Source organism: Caenorhabditis elegans, chromosome I (genome assembly GCF_000002985.6).
Source record: "Caenorhabditis elegans chromosome I".
Lineage (NCBI taxonomy): Eukaryota > Metazoa > Nematoda > Chromadorea > Rhabditida > Rhabditidae > Caenorhabditis > Caenorhabditis elegans.
Window position 1 is genome coordinate 11,788,927 of NC_003279.8, and position 20,205 is coordinate 11,809,131.

Here is a 20,205-nt window from a genome sequence, read left to right on the forward strand (position 1 = left end):
ATTTCAGTGAAAAATTCATTGATTTTCAGCCAAATTAGGTCAATTTTAAGCAAAATTTTGCAAACTTCAACAACTTTCCAGGTGGGAAAAGCCACAATTTCCGGGATTTTTGCCAATTTTTAAATACGAAAATTTTTTGCCACAACCGTATTATCAGGGAAAATACGGGTAAAATTCAATTTTAGACTTATTTTACACAAAAATTGCCCATTTTCAGCACATTTTTCAAACAAAAAAATCCAAGAAAATCTCACCTTTGACAAGTGCTTGTTAACCCATTTTGTGAACGTCTTCTTCTGCACATTGTCTCGCTCATCTGGAATTAAATTGAAATTTAAGCAGTTTAACGTTATGCTTTTGTAAGCTTCAAGCTTCAGCTCCATTCCCATATCCCAAAAAACACCAAATACAGTTCCCTTAGATCCCTCTGGTACCCCATTCCCTGCTCCGGAAAACTCCGGCTCCACCAAAATGTCCAAGTTGTGCTCACAGTAGTGTCTCATATTTCTTTCCCCCCACCTATTCTTCTTATTCATTCTTTGCTTCACAAACACATATATTTTTTCAACACAATTGTATGTACCATGTTTGCTCACCCACAAAAATGCGTGAGCAACACAAGAAATAGGCGCTTTTACTGCCGGTCAACCTTTTTCGCAACTTTCTTCAATTGAGACAGAGAAAGAGAGAGAGAGATACGCAGAGAAAACCGGCAACTTGCGATAAATCGCCAGATTAGTGGTCATCGAGAGAAGGTGGAGAGACTGTCAAGTGTTCCGGGGTATCACCTACTTTGGGCCGAGAATTGAGGATTAATCTACTTGACAGTTCCATTTGTCAAGTTGAAAAATAGGAAGGTTGTCGAAGAAAGATCAGTCTGTGAAGCTTGGAAAATCGGAAGATCTGCGCCACATTAAAGAAGCCAGTCAGATGTAGCTTACTGAACTTGAAAAAGGCTTCAACAGGTGGTCCTACAAGAATCGGGGGGGGGGGGGGGGGCAGCTCGGGCTCGGGGAAAGCTCGGGGAGCCAGAAGAGTCAAACAACATCTGGAGAAGCCACTTCTAACTGCAGAGAATCTCGCCTTCCAGGAACGGTCAATGGCTGAAACACTACTGAAATGGCAATGGATCGGACTATATGTAGCGGGCCCGCAGGTCTACGAAGCCCACAGGTCTACAGGGTCCGCAAGGGGCCTAAAAGACCTCAGGCTCATTCGTTCAGTTCAGGCCTCAGGCCATGACTCCCCAGCCCCCTTAATTCCCTCCTAACCCACCAATTTTCTCACTTTTTGCAACACACCACCGGTAAGTGACGAGTGAGTGCTACTAATCCCCCCAATTCCTCGCAACAATTATTTCCTCCACGGCGGCACGCACAGAAAGTGTCTCATTTTTGTTCGCCACCGAAAAATCATCGTTAATGAAGCGACCATTATTTAGGAGACATTGGAAATTGGGCCAAATGAAAGTGGCTTGGAAAAAAAAGCTTTAGAGGATCATCTCCTGGCTCAGCAAATCGTATAGCGAGCTAAAATTTTTAATGGAATCTAAAAAAGTTCATCAAAAATTCATAACTATTGAGAAATGCTCGGCACTCAAAAAAGGACATGACAGAAAATCATTTTCAAGTTTGGGCCCAAATAAGTATTTTTGGTGCAAAAACCGTGTTTGGAATTTTTCGCTCTTGGAAAATTGAACCCTCTAGGCCGTTGGTGGACCCTCTAGGCCATGAGTGAACCCCATAGGCCGTGGCTGAACTTCTAGGCCGTGGGTGGACTCCCTAGGCCGTGAGTGAACTCCCTATGCCATTGCTGAACATTTAGGCCGTGGGTGGGCCTCTTAGGCCGTTGGTGGACTCCCTAGGCCGTGGCTGAACCCCCTAGGCCGTGACTAAACTTCGAGCCCGTGTGGACCCCCTAGATCGTTGGTGGACCTCATATGACGTGGCTGAACTTCTAGGCCGTGGGTGGACCCTCTAGGCCATGAGTGAACTACATAGGCCGTGGCTGAACTTATAGGCTCTGGGTAGACCCTCTATGCCGTCGGTGGAGTCGTAGGCCGTGTCTGGACCCACTAGGCCGTGGGTGGTCCCCTTAGGCCGTGGCTGGACTCCTAGACCGTGGGCCGGTTTCCTAGACCGTGGCTGAGCTCCTAGGCCATGAGTGAACTTTCTTGGCCTTGAGTGGACACCCTAGGCCGTGACTAGACCCCCCGGCCCTTCTAGCACGTCAACATTGAGTTCCTCTCCATCAAAGAGCTCCCACAAACTTTCAGTCTCCTCCTCAAGGTTTCCTGCGATTTTCGCCAGCTTTTTTCCCAGATTTTTTCTCAGATTTCCATCTCAAGAAATCCTCATCGATAAACCATGCGTGTCCTCCCCCCCCCACTTCTTCCCTCAGTTTAGTACATGTATAAAACCTCCTCCTCAACCATTTCTTCTTTTCTTCCTCTAAACCGTTAGACATAGACGAATAGAGGAACGGAGGGGGTCAAAGCCCGCAACCTGACCATCTTGGTTCCATAGATATATATATTTGTGTTGGTTTTGTCGTCATATTTGTCAACTTGGCCGCCTGCTGGTATGCTTGTGGTGGAGATTGAAATCGTCCCCCTTTTCCGTTCAATTTAGCAAGGAAATCCGAAATTGCAACGGTTTTTTTTTCCTCAGATTTGAATCTTCGAGCGACCTTCGAATTTCATCGAAATTTCATCTGACACTGATGGATGATGGCCGATGCGGAAAATAGTGAACTAATCTGATATGGAGGGGGAATGTGAATAAATAAACCACTTGGAACGGTGCCAAATCAGAAAACGCACAAACTTTTTACAGAAATATGCTCTGGAACTACAATCTCAGGTGGAAAAAAAACACAAAAAAAAAAACAAAAATTTCACCTAGTTTGCCTGGTCGTATAGAGCAATTTTTTGTGAGAAAAACCCAAACTCCGAGCTAAATTTTCCATTTTTCTAGCATTTTCCAGCCAAAATTCCCATTTCTAACCAATTTTCACACCGAAAAAACCCCGCTCTTACCATTATATTTCTCCCTATTCAGCTCATAATGATCGAGCACCTCCTTCTCCTGAGCATCCGATGGATCGACTGCGTGATGACTACGATACCTCTCTCCAACCATTTCTTGTATCCATATGGGTAACTATGATGGTTATATATGTTTTGGTATTACACTAAAAAAAGAAAGAAATTACAAGAGAAAATAAAAAGAGATTGAGATGATAGGAAAGTGGATTTGAAGAATAAAACTGTAATATCGTGTAGATTTACGCAGCTCATGTGTCCTCGAGAAAAAGATTTTGGAGCTTTTTGGCTGGAAATGCTTGATTTTTTTTGAGTCTTTTTTGCCATAAAAACGAGCAAAAATGACCCAAACCACAGCAGTTTCGAAAAAAACTGTTCTCCTCAAGGAGTACACAAGAGCCGCGTAAATCGACAAATTGACAAATTAAAGAAATTATTTAGAGTATGACACGTGGTGTCAGAATGTCCCATATTGGTTTGATCTACTTAAATCTTCGAAAAATGCGGGAGAAGAGACGTGCTGACGTCACATTTCTTAGGCGAAAAATTCCCGCGTTTCTTGTAGATCAAACCATAATGGGACAGCCTGGCACAGTCGAGAATGAAACGATTTCAAAATATCCGAAAAAAAATTTTCAATATTTTCAGCTAAAAGTTTCAAAAAAACGACAGAAAATTTCGAAATTTCTGCCGGAATTCGGCGAAACTAAATTTCGCAAGAAAAATGGTCGAGAGCTCATTTTTCGGAAAATAAAATTTCTAAATTTTTAGATTTCTATCTAGAAAAAGAGACGCAGACATTCTAAAAACACGCGCCAAGCTTGAAAATTCAAAAACTTTCTTCGCGGCGAAAAATTGTCTGTTCACCATGAGAAAAAGGGATAGACAATTGAGAGAGAGAGAGAATGAGACGGGGGGCATTGACCTGACCACGGTCCGTCAGTTGGTATGTTGAACGGCTGCATAGACACTGAGAGACGCAGGCAGACGGTGGATAGGCATAGAGAGTGTGATGGGATGTGAGAGACGCAGAGACGGAAAGTGAACACGATCGGAGGTGTGTGCGCGGAGGAGTGACGAAATGAGGCGGGAAAATTTGTTTGTTTTTTGTTGCATTAAAATGGATTTTGCTAGAAAATAATGGAATTTTAGCGGCTAAAATGGCAAACTTGAAGAACAAATTTTTGAAACGCAATAGGCAGGCACGTAAGTAAGTAGGCAAGCAGGCATTAGGCAGGAACTTAGGCGGGCATGAAGTAGGCACGGAGATAGGCAGGCATAAAATAGGTATTTGGGCGGGCATGAAGTAAGAACGTAGATAGGATGGATGGAGGTAGGCACGTAGGCAGGCAAGCATGAAGTAGGCACTTTTTTCCACTTCTACGACTTTAAACGGAGGCGTTTTTATGCGGAATGGTCTTGCCGCGCGTTAAGTCATCATTCTCAGCAATTTATTTGTAAAATACGCGTAGAGCATGCGTAGATCACAATGAATTTGTAGATCACAATAAAAAGGCAAAAGAAATACGAATTATGAGATGAATATTTTGTGATCTACTCGTGATCTACGCGAATTTTACACAGAAACTGCTGAAAATAATGACCTTATGCGCGGCAAGACCATTCCGCATAAAATAGCCTCGCTTTAAAGTCGTAGAAGTGGAAAAAATATGGCGTAAAGTAGGCACGTAGGTAGGTGAAAATTAGGCCTATAGGATTCAAACTAAGCTTGAATTGTTGAAAAAAAGCTTTCCAAAAAACAAATTTACCTTGATTTTAGAGTTTTCCAACAGAAAATTAATCAAAATGAGAGCCAAAAAAAAAAAAACTTTTTTCCACGTTTTTTGTCTAAAGTATTGATTTATTTGGCTAAAAAGGCAAGTAATCGGCAAAATATAAGCAACTAGGCAAGTAAGCAGGCATGAAGTAGGCGAGTAGGCACGGAGGTAGGCGAGTATGAAACTAGCACCTAGAAAGGCATAAAGTAGGCGCGTAGGCAGAGAATCGACTTATGGGCAGGTACAAAATAGGCGAAAAGGCAAGTAGGCAGGCATCAATTAAGGAGGGTGAAAATTTGGCCAAAACGCGTTCAAAAAATGCTGAAATTGTTGAAAAAAGCTTTCAAAAAACAAATTTACCTTAACTTCTGAGTTTCCAGCAGAAAATAAATGAAAATGAGGGCCGGAAATCTAAGGAAATGAATTAAACACGTTCTTCACGTGAAGAAAAATTACCTTTTTCAACGTTTTTTTCATTGAAAAATATTGATTTTTCGGCTAAAAAATGTTGAAAACCCACGAAAAATTGGACAATTTGTGCTCCCCGAGGAGGTTAGTTATGAACTAGGCACGTAGGTAGGCAGGTAAAAAGTAGGCGCATATTTAACCACGAAGCAAAGAAGGAAAGTAGGCAGGCATGTAGGTAGGTGCCATATGGAATCGGCAGTTTGGTAGGCATGAGGTAGACACGTAGGCAAGCAGGTACGAGAAAACTAGTAGGCAGGCAGGCAGAGAGAATATTCGAATAGGCACGTAGAAAAGCATAAGGTAGGCTTATAGGTAGGCACAAATTAGGCAATTAAGCAAATAGCCAGGCATGAAGTAGGCACGTAGGTAGGTGAAAATTTAGCCTAAACGCTAATAAAACTTTCAAAAACAAATTTACCTGTTAAAGTTTTTCAACAGAGAATAAATGAAAATGAGGATCAGAAAATTAAGGAAGTGAATTTAACACGTTTTCCACGTGAGATAAAATAAACCTTTTTCAACTTTTTTTTCCTTGAAAATATAGATTTTTTGGCTAAAAAAGCGAGCAATAGGCACATAATACGCGACTAGGCAAGTAGGCAGGCATGAAGTAGGCGAGTACTCCCGTGGGTAGTCATAAAATAGGCATGTAGGTAAGAATGCCATAGACATGTAGGCAGAGCATCAAAAAGTTGGCACCTAGGGATGTAAGCATTAGGTAGGCGCTAGGTAAATTTTTTTTTTCAACGTTTTTTGATAAAAAAAATCGATTTATTTGTCTAAAAAATGTCGAAAAAACCCGAAAAATTGCACAATTTTCGTGTTCCCCGAGGAGGTCAGTTGTCATTAAACTGCCACCGGGAGTAGAAGAGATATGAGGCATCTATTGAAAAATGTTGGCAAGAATTTTTCCAATATTTTTAGGATAAGTGAGTCATTCTGGCCTACATAAAACATTGGAAAATATTTTTTTTTGCTTAAATTGTGTTAAAAACTCTCAAAAACCTTCAAAATTCTCCCAATTTTTCGCTCAAAGTTACTAAAAAGGTGCGAAAAGTTGTAAATACTGGTCAGCAGCATAAATAAATAATCACAAATCTCTCTCTCTTTGCATATAGTATAAACAAATTCCCGCGCACGGGTAGAATAGAATGGCCGGGGAAGGTCAAGCTGTCGTCGGATGTCAGTGGGGAGAGGGGTGTCCCCTTATAAATATGGAAAATGCGATAATCCGTTTACGGGAGGACGTCGGAGGTAAATCTATTCGGCGGGAAATTTGAATTTTCGGAATTGTTAATGAGAAAGACAGTTGCTGAAATTTTCAGAAAAGCGCCTAATTTTGTCGGAAAATCAAAATATTTTTTCACCTGGGGTCAGAGTGTCATTTCGGCTTGATCTACGTTGATCTACAAAAAATGCGGGAGAAGAGACGCATAGTTCTCAACTGATTTCGCACGATTAAGAACGTGCTGACGTCACATTTTTTTGGACAAAAATTCCCGCATTTTTTGTAGATCAAACCGTAATGGGAGAGACTGGCACCGCGTGTTAGTGAAACTCAATAATTTTATCGAAAAATCAATAATTTTATCAAATAATTATAAAATTATAGAAAAATTGTTAACATTTGTCAAAAACCGTCAAAAAACCGCTATAATTGCCAAGTTAGAAGCATTTTATCGATTTTTCAATAGTTTAAACATTCTTTTACATTTACCAATTTTGGCCTTTTTATCCACTTTTTTGAAAAATTTGTTAGAAAATCGGCAATTGTATTTATTAAAAATTGGCAAACATATTGATTTTTTTGATAAATTCTCTTATAAAAATAAAGAGCAAAAAAAGTCGATTTCTCTCCTTAAAAATAAAAATTTTAAATAAAAATTCAGCTAGAATTTTCTCGTCACAAACTATTGTAGAGTACAAACTAAAACAAAAAGGTACACGTAAAAATGTGGTCTAACCAGCAGCATGTGGGAAAAATGTTGAAAACTGATGCATCATCTCTGGCAACATTCCCGCCGTTTTTTTTTCGCGGAATTTTCACCTAAAATTTGTGCCTAAATCTCTCAAACTGCCGTGCTCTCTCGAGCTGTTTAGGGTGCACTGTATGTGTGTTGAACAGATTATTTTTCTGCCGCAGAAGTTTTGAGAAGCCGACGGCAGCTAGCTAGCAGCCTGGGAGGTAGTTGAAACATACGTTTTTCCACGCTTTTTTCGACACTGTTTAACTTGGGGAGCACCTAGTAACAGGGGGGAAAAGTAAAAAAAAAAACGTCAAGGTAACTCTCCGTAAATCGGCAGTTGGAGTTGTCGATTTACATAGTCTTATGCAAATAAATAAAGGTTCCCGTAAATTCACACAAAGCTCCGTAAATCTACGCAGCTCTCCGTAAATCTACACAGCTCCGGTAGACTTACATAGATCGTAGTAAATTCTGAAATGTCTCCGTAGATCTACACAGATCACCGTAAATCCACTCAGCTCTTCGTAAATCTACACAGGTTTCCGTAAGTTTACACAATTCCCTCAAACCCACATAGATCGGCGTAAATCTACACAGCTCTCCGTGAGTCCACACAGCTTTCCATAAATCCAAATGGCTTTTGTAAATTTACATAGATTTTTTTAAGTTCACACAGGGCTTCTGTAAGCCTACATTTCTCCCGTAAATCTACACAGATCCCCGTAAATTCACATTGCTCCCGGTATTTTCCCACCAATCTCCGTAAATCCACACAACCCCTGCCTCCCAATTTTTTCCCAATTTTTTCCCAACTTCCACCAAATTTTCTGACCAAAATCTCTATTATTTTTACTCCAAACTCTTACCAACTATGCTATGCAACGAATATGACGAAAGTCTTTGGTGAGGTGAAATTCCAGACGATGTTTGGCTACTGTATCTCTGGATGACGTCATTTGCCAGAGAAAATCGCGAGTAGGAATGGGCGGAGCTTCCCCCATTCCCTACCATTTGGACGGGGATTTCACGCTGAAAATTGCCAGATTTCTAGGTTTCGTGGCGAGACCCTTCTCACCTGTACAACTTTCTGAGGTTCTTGCTGCGCGGCTCCAAGGTCTCGAGACGAATGCTCGAGCTCTACAGTAGTATGACGGGCTCCGGTGCTGCTCACACGACGTGTCACGTAGTGAAACTGATAGGTGGATGCAGTACGGGTCGCACTGATTGGGCTGGATAACTTTTTTTTTAGGATTTCAAAATAAAAATATATATTTTGAGAACAAAAAACAGAGAATAAGCTTTGAAGGTTAGTTTTGGGAAAACCTTTGTATCTCTAAAACTAAGAGTTGTAGAAAAAAGTTGGTAATTGATAAAATGTGGGAAATTTTTTGGTAAATAATTTGGTAGTTGAAAATTTTTTGATAGCTTTTTTAGTTTTTGAGTTATACCGGTTTAAAGCAAAGTTTATCTATTTATCTATAAGGTTATTCACCACACAAACATGCTCAATGGAGCGCACTCACACCGTCGGGAATTCCCTAAACGCTGTGCGTGTTTCTACACCATTCGCAGATCCTCTTCCACCGTTCCCATTGAAATATCCGACGGATCGAGGTGTCGTGGTCGCCGAGAAACTTCGATTCGAATTTTCGATAAAATTCCATGTGGAGGATCGGAATTCCGCGTCGTCATCATCCTCGGAATCGTAGAAAACGTTGTCCTGGTTATGTGGACGCCGTGGTGTTGACATTCGGTTAGTTTTGAACCAGAAATTAGATTATTTAAGTTAGTAAGAATACATAGGTGAGATTAGTAGTCGGGGAAAAAGGAGAATTGTCAGAGAAAACTAAAAAAAACTGATTTTTTCTAAACTAGGAGAAATTAAAAACAAAAACAACAAAAAAATAGAAAAAAGAGAAATGACAACTTTGGATAGAAAAGGACCACCTGGGTCCCGCCACGAAACCTTTTTTTTTTTTGGAAATTTCAACTGGGAGGTCTCGTTTTTTCATATTGGAATGCTCAGAGGAGTTTATCAATTTTTTGTTAAAAGTTTAAAAATGATGACGCCCTGGAGGGAGGGGTAGTTTAATCCTATTTCGGGGGGGGGGGGGGGGGGGGGAATTGAAATTTTTTTTATAAAGTTGGGAAAAATAAAATTTTTTGAAAATTAGTTTTTTGTAAACCCAGAGCAATTTAAATTATTTCTCTATTAAAAAAATTAAAATTTGGATAAAATTCTATAAAAATTATTTATTAAAATCAATTTAGAAAAATGTCAAAAAAAACTGCGAAAACTTTACAAAATTAAAACATAACATTTTTAAAGAGCATGGCTCAAACTTATAATCACTTGAAATATATTATAATTGTTTAAATTTAAATTTTCAATAATATTTTTTTCGTAAAAATGATTATTTTCTTTTCAAATTTAAAAAAAATTCAAAAAAATGAAACAAAAAATGCCACACCCAACCAAAAAAAAAATCAGAAATTTTCCTCCAAAACGCGTTAAAAATGTGTATGTACACAAAGTGCTCAAATGCCGCATTTTTTGGTATGTATTGAGGTGCTGGTGACGACATTGATAGTTCTTATCAATTAGAGTTATCATTGTATACATTCACACATGTGTATGCTTATTTGGAGAAATATTGCCTATTGCTTTTTTTTTGGTTCAGCATTGGAGCGCATTTGCTGACTATATAAATTTGAAATTTTCAAAAAATTGTATTTTAAATAAAAAATTTGATTTCTAATGATTTCTGAAATTTTTTTGAATGAAAACAGTTTTGATTATGCGATTTTGCAGCCTAGATTGATTCATTCCAGTCCCTTTGGGGTCCTGCAACTAAAACTTGAGTAGCCCAGCCAATTATCGTGGTGGGACCCAATTAGCATGGAACCTAGTTATGACTGAACGGGCCTAATTTTAATTTGATGATAAAAAAAACAAAGATTTGGATTTCTAGGCCAGGAGTAAAGAAAGTTAGACCAACTGAGAATTTTAATGTCTTTTAATGTTTTTGAACCCATTTTTATTTCCAGGTTTTATTCCAGAACACTATTTTTAAATTCTATTGGGATACAATTTTCAAAATTTCAAAATTTGGATTTCTAGGCCATCAACTGGGAAGGTTAGGACACCTTAACAATTTATAGTCTTTTAATGTTTTTAAATTGAATTTTTAATAAAGTTTCAAAAAAAATCAAAATTTAGATTTCTAGGCCATCAACTGAGGAAGTTAGGCCACCTTGGAAATTTACAGTATTTTAATGTTTTTGAACATATTTTTATTTCCACGTTTTGCTCCAAGACACTATTTTAAAAATTTATTGGGTTAAGATTTCAAAAAAGTAAAAATTCAAATTTTTAGGCCATCAACTGGGAAAGTTAGGCCACCTTGGAAATTTCAAGTCTTTTGATGTTTTTAAATGGATTTTTATACTCAGTTTTTGTTCCAAAACACTATTTTGAAAATGAAAACAGGAAAAGATTTCAAAAAAGTTGAAATTTGGATTATTAGGCCATCAACGGGGAAAGTTAGGCCACCTTGGAAATTTATTGGATTTCATTGGGAGCTTTCTTTTTTTTAAATAAATTTTTTCAAAAACACAATTACTGTAATTGGAACTTTAAAAAAATAAAATTTTCAGCAAAAATTTTGAATTTAAGGGCAACAACGGTAAAACTGTTAGAAAACAAGGAAAAGTGACCACAGAGGAAGGAACTAACAAGCCCATCTGTGTAATTTACAGATTAGTACTTACACAAACATAACAAAACACGACTCAATTGGGAAAATGCACAGAAAAAAACGAAAAAGTTAGTCAAAATTTAAATTTAATGCTGGAAAATCGGAAAATTCTGCCACAAAAATGACATCACTTCAAAAAACTGCAAAAACTGAGCAACAAAAAAACTGGTAGTACATAAATGCTCAAAGATAACGATTAGGTAGGTACTACATCTTTGTACATATCCCGCGCGATTTCTCTGCGTATCTCTTGTTTCGATGCTCTCTCGCGATGATATTTGCACAAGAGCATGTAGTTGTGTTGCACAGTAATCAGTTGGATGTACAGAGTTCAGAGAGATTAAGGAGATTTTGGTCAGTTTTTGGATTTTTGAGTTTTTTTTAAAAATTTTTTTCAAATTTGAAAACCCTCCAATTTCGGCAATTTCACATTTAGTAGGTAGGTTTTCAGCCTTACCTACCTACCTACCTACCTACCTGCCTATCTACCAACTATTCGTCAGCTAGGTAAGTTAAAGGCAGGCTGTAGGCATTTCTGTGCCTACTCGAAAAAATCCCCTTTTTGTACCCAAAACCCCACGGAAATCCCTTCTTTTTCACCCAAAAGCTACCATTTTTCCCAAAAAAAATCCCAAAATTCCCGGAATTTTCCCCAACCAACTGAAATCTCAAAATAAGCGTACCTAAAACTTCATTAACATCTGCTTGTTCCTGAAGAGATTTCGTTTTTCTAACCATTGTAATTACAGCTCCACTCGTCGATGGAGCACGTTTTTTGCTCTTCCATGTTTCGAGTTGCTCTCGTTTTCTGAAAAATTTGGGATTTTTTTGGGAGTTTTTTTTTAAATCAAAATCAAATTTTTTTTGGAAGTTGGTGGTTGTTTTCGGTTTTTTTTTCGGATTTTAAATTTTTTTTTTTTTTTTTTTGAATTTTTCATACGTTTTTTCACTATTTTTAATTTATTTCTGATTTTTCTGTGTTTATTTTTTGAAAATTAAAAAAAAGATTTAATGGAACTAAAATATAATTAATAATTTTTACTATTTAAATTTTAGTTAAAACTTTTTTTTGACTTTTTTGAATTATAAAAAGTTTGTGAATTAATGGGAAAAAATTTGTAAGTGTATTTTGAACTCCTTCCAAATTTTTGGATTTTTAAATGTTTAAATTTCTTTTTTAGTTTTTTGACTTTTTTGAAAATTTTAAACTTTTTGTTTTAAATAGTGCTCCAAAAAAAATATTCGGGTTTTATTTTTCAAACTTCTGAAACTAAACAATTTCCAAAATTTGCTCAATTTCAATAATTATTTTTCAAAAAATTATTTCACCTCTTTTTTGTACTTTCTTTGCATATATTTTAAAACTTTCAAGTGAAGCCAATCTATTGAAAAACTCACGTAGTTTCCTCAAAATCATAAAGCAACGTTTCCGAGTGATATCGATATTCTACACGTCGTTCTGATGCGTTTACTCTGAAAATTCCAATTATGTCATCCAAAAAACGTGAATTTTCATGATTTTCTAGCATTTTTGATACAATTTCAATATGAAATTCGAGCTCTCCATAGCTTTTTACATTTATTCGGATATTTTTAGGAAATTAGAAAAAGCTCAAAAATCCCGGGATTTCAGTGTTTGCGTATTATCGAGGCTACAGTAACCCAGAAAAATAATTTTTTTTGAAGTTTTTTAGTTTTTTTTAAAACTCACTTATACTGATAAGTAACTTTTCCAGGTGGCTGACTTCCTGCCCGGACTGTCATCATTTGTCCGGATTTTGAATCTCTGACCACACTCTTGCCGGAGACGTCATTGAGGTGTCGGGATAGGGATCCAGTGCTGAAAAATCAAATAGGTTTGAACTTTGAAACGGTGACAGATATCAAAAAGTTGCTAACTGTCAAAATATAGAGAATAAATTTTTTAATATTTTGCTAGTTGGAAGTTTTTTGATATTTCACTTGGCTAGTGAGATAGAAGGGTTTGAAGTTGGTGGAGGGGGACACAGGTCTCTCATTAAACACCAAATTATCTCAGAGAAGGTAAGAGGTACTAAAAAATTGCTAACAGGCAAAATGTAGAGAAACAATTTTTGCATATTTCGGTAGTTGAAAGTTTTCTGATATCTCACTTGGCTGGTGAGATACAAGAGTTTGAAGTGGCAGGCTGTACGGCCTCCCTCCCCATTTTCTTACTCGTTGCAAGAATTCAATTATCTCTAAAACCGTAAGAGATATCAAAATATTTTTAACTGACAAAATGTTCAGCATATAATTTTGCATCGATTGAATAGAAATTATTTTTAAAAAAATTTATTTTGGGGGCCCTGGCGCGGGTTTTTCAAATGTCAATTTTTTTTTAAATTTTTCATTATCCCAATTTCAAATTTGCAACAAAAAAAACTCACACAACATGACTAGTCTCTATCTTCGAAGGTGGTCTTGGCCTGCCAGCAGGTACCCTTACAATAGGTACCGTATCCGTCGACCGTATCGTATGGTTTTTGACACGTGGCAGTGTCAACGACACTCCATTCGCCGAGTTCGCCGTCTTGATCTGCCCGTTGGCGGCGCCTTCGGATCGTACCGAGACCCGTACTGTACTATCTCTACGGCGTTCTGGGTCCCGTGATACACTTCTCGATGGCACATACACTTCTTGTGACTCGTATTCGTCGAGTAGTCTGGAAATTTTAAATTTAAAAATTTCGTTAAAAAAATTTTTTTTTTTGATATCCTATATTTTTGACATGAACTTTTGGGAGGTAAATCTATTAATTTTTTAAAGAAATCAGCGCTGTGAGACCTTTTCAGTTCAAAAAAGGTGGGTCCCGCCGCGAAAAGTCACTGGGTTACTGTAGTTTTCGTGGTGGGACCCAAAATCGCCAGAACCTAGGCATAATGGGTGTTAAATGAAAGGTCTTGGTGAGCTGAAGCTAGTTTTGAATATAATTTTTTAAAATTCGAACATTCAAACGCATAAAACTTAAAATTTTCCAATTTAAAAATCAAACCTTTTTCTGACTTTACAGCTCGACGGAGCACAACACTTTGCGCCCATTTTTCGTGGATAAAATAAAAATGCTAATTAATCGAGTAATTAGACATTGATAAGTGGAAATCTCTAGAACATGTCTCTAGAGATTCTCTTTTTTTTTTGATAAGAGATATCAATTTTTTCGATGCCGCACCGAGATTTTGGTAGGCGGGGGATGGTGGTGTCTAGAAACTTGCAAGTTTAAGGCACTTGAGAACAGATGAAAGGAGAGGAAGAGCATCGGCGAAGTACAAACAACAAAAAGGGGTGCACATCCGATTATATTTGCTCCTGTCACTCTCATGCTTATCACACACACACATGGGACAAAAGAGATTCGCAGTCAGCAGGATTCGAACCTACGCGGGCAGAGCCCATTTGATTTCGAGTCAAACTCCTTAACCACTCGGACATGACTGCATGCCGAAACCACCCGCGGCAGGGTATTTGTGAAATGACAGGGGATGTAGGAGAAGACATACAAAAAAGGAGATTTACTAAAAAATTTGAATTCCCGGGTACGATGCTCCAATATTCCGTTGTTCAAAAACCCACTTAAAACTTGGATTTCAATGGATTTTTTGGGCGCAATGTGTGGAAAATGTTGAAATAATTGAAAGAAGGGAAAAATAACAGAGAAAAAGTGGATTTTAACAGAAAATCATAGCAAATGCGCTTAGTTAGATAGATTGGACGCATCTGCCGCAGCGAACTTTACAAAAAATGACCACTTGCTCTGCCGTCCGTTTTCTATCTGTCTCTCCAGCCATTAGGATAAGTTTTATGGGCCAATTTATGACTTTTTCATAGGTTTTTTTACTCGGTTAGCGGAGGTTTCAAGGCGTAATTTCTCACCTTTGCGGCTTCGTGACAACCGTGTAAAAGGTGCGTTCAATCTCATGCGTGACGTCACTCATATGCTCATTTCCGCGTGCTCGAGCAACTGAATATGCTCCGGCTCCAGATGACACGACTTCGGTTGGGGACTGAAATTTGATACTTTAAACATGGATTTTATTAGTTTTTTTGGAGGGGTTTTAGTATTTGTTTGAAATAACGAACGAAATTTCTGGGTCCCTCCACGAAAAATTTGCTTGCTACAGTACACTTCAGTTAAAAGGCGCAGGATCTCAAAAAAAAAATTGAAATTTGCAATTAACTATCATTTGGAAGCCATATTAATCGACTTTCAAAATTTTTTTAGAGTTTTTGGGTCTCGCCACGAAATAATTTCAAAAAAAAATTCCGTGGCGATACAGACATTTAATTTAGGCAGTATGCGCCTATAGAATTGAAGATTACTGTAGTTTTCGTGGCGAGACCCAAAACCGTTCAAAGTTGACCAAAATACACCAAAGTTGAGGTAATTTTAACCAAAATTTTATGGTGAAGACGGTTTAAATATTAGTTTGAAAATTTTAATAATGTGCGTCTTTAGGGTTGAGGATTACTGTATTTTTCGTGGCGAGATTCAAAAAATTTCATGACAAAGGAAATGTCACGATATTGATGGTTACAATATCAGATTCGAAATTTGGGTAGTATGAGCCTTTAACTCGAAAATTACTGTAGTTTAGTTTTCGTGTCGAGACCCAAAACCGTTCAAAGTTGACCAAATACGCCAAAATTTAGGCTATTTCAACGGAAATTTTATGATGAAAACGATTTTCATATTAGTTTTATAATTTGGGCGTTATGCGCCTTCACACTTGAAGGTTACTGTATTTTTCGCGGCGAGACTCAAACCCGTTCAAAGTAATCCAAAATACGCCAAAATTTGAGTTATTTTAACGGAAATTTTATGATAAAAACGATTTTCATAAAATAAATGTTATACCTGCGTTGCTGGTCCATCAATCAGGGTCTCCTTACTAGTACCCTGCCACGTGGCGTGAGCCGCCGTTGCCCGACCCTGACTCCCACCGCCACGTTCCCCGTTCCGCCAAAATTGGACGTCACACGTGGCAAACTGATAGGAATTGTTGCCAGATGGTGGTGGTCGAGTGGGTTTCATACTGGAAAATTGCAAGAATTTCAATTTTGCTATGAATAAGTTGAAAAAAAAAAGTTTTTTTTTGAAAATCTAAGTTCTCGTCTAACAACTTTCGACAAGGTGTGAGAGCAACAATATTTGCTCAGGAAAGATGCTCTCAATATGGGAAAGAGCTGTGTGAAATGATGATGAGAAAGTTTGTTTAACAATCCCCCATAGGGTGAAGCCGGAGAAGATCGGCTTATACGGAAAAATTGAATGAATGTGTAAAAATGTAGGTCAAATAGTGGAGTAACATTTGGAGAAATACTTGTTTCCGGGCGGGTTTTTCATCCAAAAAAGCAGCCGACACCTCACAGGACAAGCCACAGAAAGTTGGACCCGCGAGGTGTCGGCTGCAATAAAATTTGGAGTAACATTTAAAGAAATACTTGTTTCCGGGCGGGAATAGTAAGAAAAAATTGAGCAAAAAGTTTCTGGAATAACTCCAAAAAAGTACAATCGCGAAAAATGAGCATATGCCCGGCAGCCGACACCTCACAGGACAAGCCACTAGAAAATCAGGCCCGCGAAGTGTCGGCTGCTATAAAATTTTGCTTTTAAAAAAATTATACTGCCAAAAACTGAGGGAAAAGCTCAAAATCCACATCGGGTGGTTGCTCAGAACAGCAACAAACCAAAGGAAAAAAAAATAGAAAAATAGTGTTTTTTTTTGCCGCAAAACATTGGTTCAAAAACCGGAAAAAAATGAATTTCAATATTTTTTTTCCAAAAAATTTTAAAATTTCTGGAAATTGACAAAAAATTGGTCAAAATTCCAATTCCTAAATAATTCTCTCTCTCCAAATAATGTTCCAAATAAAACTCATCTTTCACAGTCTATTTCTCTGCGTCCTATGCTATTTTAAATCTATCTTCTCCGTACTTACTTACGGAAGAATTCAAGCGTGCTATACTTTTGAATAAGTTGGGGAGGAAAAGTTTTATTGGAAGTTTAGCAGATGTTCCGAGAGTTTTTCAGAGAGGAAATTAGAACAGAGCCTGATCACTAAATTTATAAGTTTACTATAGAGAAGATGGAAAAATTTGGAAAAACAACGTATTTAAAGGTGGTCAACTTTGTAAAACTTCAATAATAATAATAATAATATATGGGTTAATGTAGTTCTGGGTTACTGTGGGTTACTGTAGACATGTATTAAAATGTTATAACAAAAATGGGTTACTGTAGTCATGGCCTACTATATAGATGCATTAATTTAGAGAGAGGTTACTGTAAGTATTGGTTATTGTGGTTATTGGTTACTGTAGAAGTTTGATACAGAGGTGGGCGGCAATTGCCGTAATTGCCGATTTGCCGTTTGCCGGATATCAGATTTGCCGGAAATGTTTAGAGGGATTTTTCAAAAGACGGAAACACGAATTTTTTCCGTTTTCTTTAGATATATTCTTAGAATTTGCAGACTTTTCAAAATAGATGTAGGAACAGTCATATGATGCGTTCAATTTTGCCATTTGAAAATTGAAATTCTGAAATTTTCAAAAAAAAAAAGTGCAAAACCACGATTTGCCGACAATTTTCGGCTAGCTGCCGGTTTGCCAATTTTCATGAAATTTTCAATTCTGGCAATTTCCGGCAATTTGCCGATTTGCCGGAAAAATCGTTTGCCGCCCACCGCTGGTTTGATAGTTAAAAAATGAATTATAGAATTTCGCGTCAAAATTATTTTAAAAAATTAAAAACTTTTTCAAAGATTTTTAAGAATTTCGTCGGGAACTCAACACATTTTCATTATTTCAGAAAAGCGTCAATTTTAAGTAAAATTTTCCCAATTTTGAAAAAAAATTCGGGTTTTGAAATATATTTGTTTGTAAATTCAAAGTAGCAAGTTATGAATAAGCAATCTAGAGATTCAGAGGAATAGAGTAAAAACTAGTTAACCTCCTCCAAAAAGTTGAAATATATGTGTCTCCATGACAGGTCGGCGATCGACAATTGTCCCCCCCCCCCCCCCAACGTCCATCTCTCTTTGACCGCCTCGGTTATTACCGGCTTTGTGTGCGGAGGGGGATTTCCATTTTGGAATTGAGTAGGCAATAGTTGTGACTTTCACCTGACAGTGGGGAAAGTGTCTTCTTATAATTACTTGGGAGGGTTAAAGTTGTTCGAGTTTTGTAACTGGCAGAAAAGATTTTGTGCTGAAATTTTTTGGGAAATTAAAATTTTGAATTTTCAGCCAAAACGATTTTTTTTTAATTTTTCAAAAAAAATTAATGAATACTTTTCATTTTGAAATTATTTTGAACTTCCCGCCAAACTTAGATATCTAAGTTTTGTGGCAAAATTTTTGAAAAATTAATTTTGAATTTTCCGCCAATTTTCTTGAATAATTGAAACTTGAATTTTCCGGTATCATTTTCTGAAAACTGAATATTTAATTTTCTATCAAAACTTATGAGTTCCCCGCCAAAAAATAATAATAAATTAATTTTTGAGTTTTGTTCCAAATTTTTTTCAATCAAAGTTTAAATTTCCCGCCTAATTTTTTTGAAAGAGTGTTAATTCCTAATTTCGTGTCAAAATTTTATCAAAAAAATTTAATTAAATTTTTGGACTAAATTTTTTAGAAAAATTTAAAAGTTGAATTTCCCTCCATAATTTAAAATAATAATTTTAAATATCCTTCTTTTCAAAAAAAAAACGGTTGACAGGATTTTTGAAAAAATAAAAGTTAACCGGAAAATTAAAACTAAATTTTTTTTTCTGACAAAAAATTGTGCTACAACTCTGATCCTAAAAAATTAAAATCAAAACCAAATTTTCTAGAAGAAAAATCCTCTTGAACACCGGAAAGTGTAAGAACAAAATGTATTACGTTAATAAAAAGCGCGGTGAAACGTAGAGAAAAGGTGCAAAAATTAGTTGAGAGATAAAGAATGAGGAGTGGAAAAAAGTGCATGAACAGCTGCTGCCAGAAGAGCAATGGACACTCTCTCTCTCTCTTGTCAATTGAGTGGGAGATAGAGACAAGATCAATCACCACAAAAGGTGCACTAGTTTTGAGCAAAATTGTGCTCTTTATGATTTTTGTTTTTTTTTATTCTCTAATGGTATGTATTCATTGAATAATGTATATTAATACGTGGTGTCCGGCTGTCCCATGTCGGTTTACTCTTCGTAGATCTGCGAGAATCGCGGGAACTTAAGCGCAACTTTCTCTACTGCTTTTGCATGGTTGAGAACGTGCTGATGTCACATTTATCTGAAGAAAAACTTACCGCATTTTTTTTGATCAAATCGTTATGGGACAGCATGACACCAGGTGGATTTTGGGAACAGGAGTGAAATAGATTTATTGATTTACGGTAATAATAATGAGAATCAAGAAGAATTTTAATAAAATAAATAATTTTAAGAGAAATTGAACTTTGCAAAAAATTTCCGCATTCTCCAACACGACAGTTTCATAGGTCAAGAGTCCATAGCCTGAATAATACAAATTCCTAAAATTAACTTAAATTTTCAACCTATGCTTTGGTATTCATACTTGACTGCTCGCCAATTTTTGTTTGTTGGTAATTGAGAGCAACTCCGATTTGCTGCTGGCATATTGGACAGAATTAATGATTCATGATTTTGACAGCAAATCTGCTTCGAATTCGTTTTGCACATTCTAAATACAAATTTTAAACTTTTGGAGAGTCTGTATAATACTTACTTTTTCATAATAGTCAAACCGGAGCAATATATTTGCTCGTTTCTTCACGGACGATAGATAAAATTGATGAACGGTAAGGTAGTTAGCAATTTTATCTAGCTCCTCCAAACCATGTTCTGTTAACGTTTTCCAGTTTTCTGCAATCAAAAATTTTAGGGACCCCTCTAAAAAAACTTGATTAATTAACTTACTCTCCGGAAAACAATAATTAATCTAGTAACTCCAAGAAAAGTTGAGAAAAATCAACAAAAATCAATCAAGACCATCCACCAGAAGGTCGGCTATCACCCTGGAAATATAGTTTAAGAAAAAAGATAATTTTAAGAAACTAACTATAAGTAGATAATTACAGGGCAGGGTAAAATTGGACCCAGTTTAAGAAAACATGGAAGTTCAAATTAAGCCATTTTTTTCAAAAAAGTGCACATTGAGAGAGATATAA

General features: G+C 36.9%; 1 protein-coding gene and 2 non-coding genes across 11 annotated transcripts in view; 1 reads left to right on the plus strand and 2 right to left on the minus strand.

The window, feature by feature from the left end:
* Window positions 1-16,065, minus strand: part of vab-10 — a gene marked incomplete at both ends in the record, with an annotated part of 57,568 nt that extends 41,503 nt beyond the window's left edge. For 5 of the 9 annotated variants that reach the window (NM_001348621.3, NM_001348620.3, NM_001377642.2 and 2 more), the window contains 2 exons: window positions 255-316; window positions 3,038-3,140. In NM_001348621.3, coding sequence (NP_001335519.1) covers window positions 255-316; window positions 3,038-3,140 — 165 coding nt within the window. Of the gene's footprint in view, window positions 1-254; window positions 317-3,037; window positions 3,200-8,122; window positions 8,286-8,331; window positions 8,486-8,779; window positions 9,022-11,697; window positions 11,823-12,412; window positions 12,488-12,725; window positions 12,855-13,422; window positions 13,699-14,906; window positions 15,038-15,888 lie in introns of those variants that run through there. The other 4 variants (NM_001377640.3, NM_001377641.2, NM_001377639.1 and 1 more) reach the window with 4 other exon arrangements.
* T02G6.12 lies at window positions 14,332-14,478 on the plus strand. The gene has a single exon (NR_050612.1). It is a non-coding gene; the product is annotated as an Unclassified non-coding RNA T02G6.12 (non-coding RNA).
* On the minus strand, window positions 14,390-14,471 carry T02G6.t1. Its single transcript has one exon. It is a non-coding gene; the product is annotated as a tRNA-Ser (tRNA).
* Window positions 16,066-20,205: the final 4,140 nt, after the last annotated feature.